This window comes from Musca vetustissima, unplaced genomic scaffold (assembly GCF_032173495.1).
Source record: "Musca vetustissima isolate MV318-11 ecotype Yass unplaced genomic scaffold, APGP_CSIRO_Mvet_v1 utg28841, whole genome shotgun sequence".
Taxonomy (NCBI): Eukaryota; Metazoa; Arthropoda; class Insecta; order Diptera; family Muscidae; genus Musca; species Musca vetustissima.
In genome coordinates this window covers 58,587-64,818 of record NW_026879736.1, presented here as the reverse complement: position 1 = coordinate 64,818, position 6,232 = coordinate 58,587, and the positions used below count along the sequence as shown (strand labels likewise).

Sequence of the window (6,232 nt, the reverse complement as noted above, 5' to 3'; positions counted from 1 at the left end):
CTGTAACCCAACAAGTCTGGTAAACGAGAAACAACAACACGAAATGGTAATGGATGCAACTCAACCCCAACAACCATCACCACAATCGGTTGGACGTGAATTTGTCCGTCAGTACTATACGTTGCTGAACAAGGCTCCAAATCATTTGCATCGTTTCTACAATAACAATTCTTCGTTTATACATGGCGAATCGACACTTGTTGTTGGCCAAAAGAACATTCATAACCGCATCCAACAATTGAACTTCCATGATTGTCATGCAAAAATAAGTCAAGTCGATGCTCAGGCTACTTTGGGCAATGGTGTTGTGGTTCAGGTTACCGGTGAATTATCCAACGATGGCCAACCTATGCGTCGTTTCACCCAGACGTTCGTTCTGGCTGCCCAGTCACCCAAAAAATACTACGTGCACAACGACATCTTCCGTTATCAGGACATGTATTCGGATGAAGAGGCCGACGGTGAATCTCGTTCTGAAAACGATGAAGAACACGACCAGCAACAACAATTGCCGCCACAAGTGCAGACTGTTGCTGCTACGAATGACCAGTCGGGTCAGGTGGTAAACGCTGCCAGCGACCAGCAGCAACCATTGTCGGGTCAGGTTCTTGCTGGTGGCGGTACTGGTGGTGGTGTATTGCCACAACAACCCACAGCAGCACCTGTTTACTATCCATTGCCGGCTGCAGGTGGTCGTCCTATAACAGTATTGCAACCTCCTCCCGGGGTCGCTGCTGTACCAATTGCTGCTGCAAATTTCACTAATGCCACCGGTGTTCCCCCTCAGCAACAACAACAGCAACCGGTGCAGACGAATGCTGCTGGCGTTGCTCAACAGTTGAACGGAGTTGTGTCTCACGAAGAACTTATTTCCAATATGCCACAAGCTGTTCCACAGCCGCAATTAGCTAATCAATCCCCTTCTCCTGTAATGCCACAGACTGGAGGTGTTGTTCCAGTGGGAAATACTCCAGTTCTTAATGCTCAGACACCGGTTGGTGTGGCTGGTGGCGTTCCCGTAGCAAGTGGCACAACTACCACCACTTTGCAGCAAACAACTGGCGGTGCCACCATACAGAATTATCAACAGTCACCTATTATTCAATCACATATCCTTCCACAACAACCGCAACCACAACCGCCTCAACAGCAAATACCAACACCTATGCAACAACAACAGCAACAGACTCCACTACCCAACACACCTTCCCAACCGCCACAGCAGCAACAATCTCTACAACAGCAACATCAGCAACAAACTCAAACACCTCTGTCCTCTGCTGCTACAAATGTTGCTGACGTTGACGATTCCTTAGCCAACAATCAGGCAAATACAGTTTCTTCATCGGTTGCAACATCAGTGCCATTGGCCGCTGAACAACAAACTCGCCCCAATACAGCCGCCAATGTGGTAGCCAGTGGCCAAACTGTTTCTTCATCACCCAGCACAGTGCTTGAACCACCCACACCAGCTCCAGTGGTCGAAGATTTCAAGACCATTAATGAACAGCAACAACAGGAGAAATACGAAGCGGCTAAACAACAACAGCAACAACAGAACGAACCCAAAACCTATGCCAATCTATTCAAATCGTCATCTTCCTCGCCCAGTAGTTTCGTCAATGCTGCCATGCAACAGCAACAACAAATCCAACAACAACAACAGCAGCAACAACAACAATCCGTTGGCGGTAATAGTATGTATGGAAATAATGCGTCCACGATTAACTCCAGTTCATATTCTCAATCGGCTAGTTCGACGGCATCGATGTCCGTATACAGTAATCGTAATAGCGATAATGGTTCTTCCATTCGTCAGGATAATAATAATGGACAAGTTGGCACTGGTGCTGGACCATTACCCCAACGATCAAATACTAAGGGATTCAATAAAGGTATGTGTGAAAATTTTATAGATTACTTTATTAATCATCGTTTTAAATTTAAAATGATGAAGAATCTTTGAGGGTTAAATTAGGGATATGTATGAAAATGGGGAAAATTCAAAATATTCAAATTTAACATAAAGTTTTTATTTAAATTTTAAAAATATATATCTAATGATTCTTTGAAATATACTCATCATTATATCAAAGAAAAACCCCGAACCACAAAACGGCGGTTTGTATATTACAGAAAAAAAAAACAAAAACACAATGTGTATAGAGAAAGGTTTTACCATTTTGTTTGCATTAGGTTCAATTGTTTAAAATAGTTGGGCAATAAATATGTCATTAAATCCAAAAACTATAAAAATTCATGAATTATAAAGTGTAGAACCTCCATTCTACACATTTTTAGTAATAATATGTCTAATTTGTAAACAAATGTATTTTTTCCATCGCCTTTTTAGATTTTGATCAACGTCGCACTAGTAACTCTCAACAGTTCGGCGACAATCAACAATTGTTCCTTGGCAACATTCCTCATCATGCATCCGAGGAAGAACTGAAATCTTTGTTCAGCCAATTTGGTTCTGTCGTTGATTTGAGAATTTTATCGAAGAGTAGTGGTAAAATTCTTCCTGGTGGTAGAAATCCATTAAACTATGGTTTTATTACATACAGTGATCCCGAAGCGGTACAAAATTGTCTGGCAAATTGCGTAAGTAAAAAATAAACATACATATTTATATATCAGCAACGTATACAGGATTTAATTTGCCTACTGGTGATTTTAATTCATTTGAGACAGATATCTCTGACCTAATTTTACGTTATCCCAACATCATTAACAACAATCTCTTCGATGTTGCAAAATCGCATAATGTTCGTCGGTCATTCTTGAGGATCGGTCTCTCAGTAATGCATTTCATTAATCGACTATTTCTTAACATTGAATACAAAGAGCGGCCTCGATTTTAGTTACAGGAGCTAGGAGGAATACGCCACAAGCAGCTCTGAACGCAATGCTGAATTTTAAGCCTCTGGGCCTCAGTATTAAGTGTCAGGCAACGCGTAGCGCCCTAAAGCTGCATGAACAAAACCTCTGGCGAAGTTGTACATTTGAGCATGGTTGTATATTGAACGAGCCAGGTATGACATAGGATCAACGCGTTAAACTAAGCGACTATCACCAGTCCTGAGATTTGACGATGTAGATGTCATTATTCCTAGTAGAGACGACTGGAACGTAAGTAACCCTCCTCTGGGCGATCTGTCCTTCTATACAGACGGATCCAAGATGGAAGAAGGTACAGGGGCGGGCGTCTACTGTGAAAGGCTAGGCCTTGAGTTAACCTACAAGCTGGATTGCAACTGTAGTGTTTTTCAAGCTGAAATCTTTGCGATTTGGAAGGCGGTGGATGCAGAGGTCGTTGAACCGGTGATTTTCTTCGTGGATAGTCAAGCGACTCCTAAAGCCATCAAATCTTGTTATTTCAAATCCGAGGCTGTCCTCAAGTGTAGAACTTACTTACAGCTATCGGCTGTGTTGGGTACCAGGACACCGTGACATCTTGAGTAATGAAAGAGCAGACGAAATAGCTAGACGAGGATCTCAATCCACAGATCTAGCAATTAATGACTCTATCAAACCACCCCTATGTCATCTTTACCTTGAGGCGTTCTTCGACGAAAGAGCCTATGAACTTTAGCTCAAGGAACCTAGGTACAATGTATCAAGATCCATTTGTCTGACTCTGTCTACCAAAAGAACGCACTCACTGTTGAACCTGAGCAAAGCTGAAATAAGAGTAATGACAGGAATCATTGCTGGTCATTGCAATATCAGGGCCTTTACTAGTAAATGGGATCTTGATGCTACTTATTACTGTAGACTCTGCGTTGACGAGGAGGAGACGGAGTCAATTGAGCATCTTCTGTATCACTGTCCAACCCTGGCTTACAGGCGACACAGACTAGTGGGTGCTCATTTTCCACCGAGTCTTAGCTTATTCTCAACAACCGAACCTGCATAATTACAAACCTAAAGTGGTTGGGAAATTGCAACCTTGACACGTAATATATTTTCTGTCTGATCTCCATAGCCATCGACATTATTCCAAACTTACCTTCTTATATCTTTCTGTAAGCTTCTCATCTCTCTTTATTTCCCCAATCTTCTCTCCCCTATAGATCTCTACTTATCTCTTATCTTCTTGTGGATGTTCACAACGGACCTAACGGTCTCAGAGTGCTGTAGCCACAAATTCTAACCGCATGCAGCGTAGTGGTCAATTGTATATGTCCCTATATTTCAAAAGATACCTTGATCTGTATTTCAGTAGATATATCAATTCAGTATTTCCAAAGAAAACGATCAAAAAATCTTTCGATAGGAAAAATGGATCACTTCTCCTATAATTCGTTACAATCAATCTATTGACTTATACTTCTTATCTTCAAGTTAAAAATATTTAAAAATGGCAAATTGCAAAGCTCTTTTTAATACTTACACTAATTTTAAATCTCTTTGGAGTTAAATAAGGAACAATGGTTTAATTTATGAAAACCATACTAGCATGGAGAAAGAAACATCCATAGAAGATATTACTTCCTTAAAAGCGTCTTTTGTTAGCAATCAGCTAGATTGTGTACAAACATTGATATCATTGATAACTGTTAATGAGGAATTTTCATTTCAATCCGTTTCATCCGGCGGTCTTTATTTAGCTTGATGGACTTCCTCTAATTTTTTTCAAAATTTTTCCGTATATTTCTTCATTCTTTTCATTTTACACTTGACTAATACCATCATTATGACGTCAACGTTTCCAAGAGCAAAAATTAATCCAATCAGGAAGAAGGATAACAGACCAATAGCTCTGTTTCCTGTTTTAAAACAGCTTGATAATTATTTAGAGAAGAACAATATGCTTGATGATTGCCAATGTGGCTTTGGAAGTGATCGAAGCACATCTATGCTACTAGTGGGCTTAACAGGCTATAAGGAGAAATCTTTTTGAGCTATCTTCAGACCTTCGATTTGATTGACTATAACATTTTAACAGGATAATTAATACATTTTTATGGCTTCAGCCCAAACGCCGCCTGTAAATTAATATTTTCATATTTAACTGAATGATATCAATGTATTTGTATGAATGGTATTCTCTCTGATTTATCGCCTGTTAAAAGTTTTTAAACGATTTATTCAAGAACATTCGTCCTTGTTGTTCTCCATATTCATATGCAGATGATATACAACATTTATTTAAAGCATCTACGGACAATTATAGTGAAATAATATTTATTGGGAAGAATACCAAATACATACAAAACCAGTAAGAAGTGGTCTATATTTTGTTGTTTTTTGAATCGATCTTGGTCCTTTGGGCTAGATTCTCGTTTGTGAAATAAATTGAAATTGAAAAAAGCAAGTAGTAAAGTCGGACTGGCCCGACTATATGATACCCTTCACCACTTACCACAGTGTGGTGAAGCGTATAATTAAAAATATGTATATACAAATAAATATGCAAAATGTATTGTTTTTTTCCACAGCCCCTCTACTTCCCGGACAACTCACCGGATGGTCAAAAATTAAATGTCGAAGAGAAAAAACCTAGAGCACGTACCAACGATATGCCACAGCGTCAAAATATGGGCAGTGGCATGAATAACATGAATAATAACCAACGTAATATGTCTAGTGGTGGACCACCATCCCGATCTCTGTCGAATTCGGGCAGTGGTGGTGGCAGCATGATGCGTGGCAACAGTGCTGGTGGCAACAACAATAGTATGTCACGTGGTGGTTCCAGCGGTGGCGGCGGCGGTGCCGGTCCTCGCATGGGTGGTGCTTTCAATCGTAACGATAATCGTACTTCAAATGGTGGTAGCGGATCACAAATGCGTGGCGGCAACAATTCACAGACACAAGGCAACAGTTACGGTGTAAGACGCTAACCATTAATATTCTTTTATCATCCACAAAATCCAGCTCCACCACCATCATTACAGCCACCTCCACCACAACCACCACCACCATCAGTTGCAGTACCGACAGCAGTTACAAACACAACGACACCTCGTCCAATAAATTGTTATGCTCCTCCAACCGCTACAACAATTGTAACATCATCATCAACAGCAGCAGCAGTAGCAGCAACAGCTCCTCCTCCTCCACAACCCCCTCCCCACTAGAAATCACAGTATCTTCAGCAAACTTCTTTTTTTGTGGACATTTCTTCTTAATGATCACAGTGCAACGGTCGGACGGAAGGACAGTACAGCTTTTATTAAACGTAATCTTTATAAGATATACGCGTAAGCGACTTTTAGCGTTCCTT

The 6,232-nt window shown here is 40.6% G+C and overlaps 1 protein-coding gene across 1 annotated transcript; it reads left to right on the top strand.

The window, feature by feature from the left end:
- LOC133324845 (ras GTPase-activating protein-binding protein 1) lies at nt 1-6,032 on the top strand. The gene is made up of 3 exons (XM_061533676.1): nt 1-1,895; nt 2,354-2,604; nt 5,445-6,032. Exons 1-3 carry the CDS (start codon nt 44-46, stop codon nt 5,847-5,849), a joined length of 2,508 nt encoding a protein of 835 aa, XP_061389660.1. The 5' UTR covers nt 1-43; the 3' UTR covers nt 5,850-6,032.
- The last annotated feature ends 200 nt before the right edge of the window (nt 6,033-6,232 follow it).

Bases quoted from the DNA above. Each gene is read 5' to 3' on its own strand.
- LOC133324845 (XM_061533676.1), top strand. From the start codon at position 44: ATGGTAATGGATGCAACTCAACCCCAACAACCATCACCACAATCGGTT. The intron at 1,896-2,353 runs GTATGTGTGAAA...TCGCCTTTTTAG, and splicing joins TACTAAGGGATTCAATAAAG to ATTTTGATCAACGTCGCACT. The intron at 2,605-5,444 runs GTAAGTAAAAAA...TTTTTTCCACAG, and splicing joins AAAATTGTCTGGCAAATTGC to CCCCTCTACTTCCCGGACAA.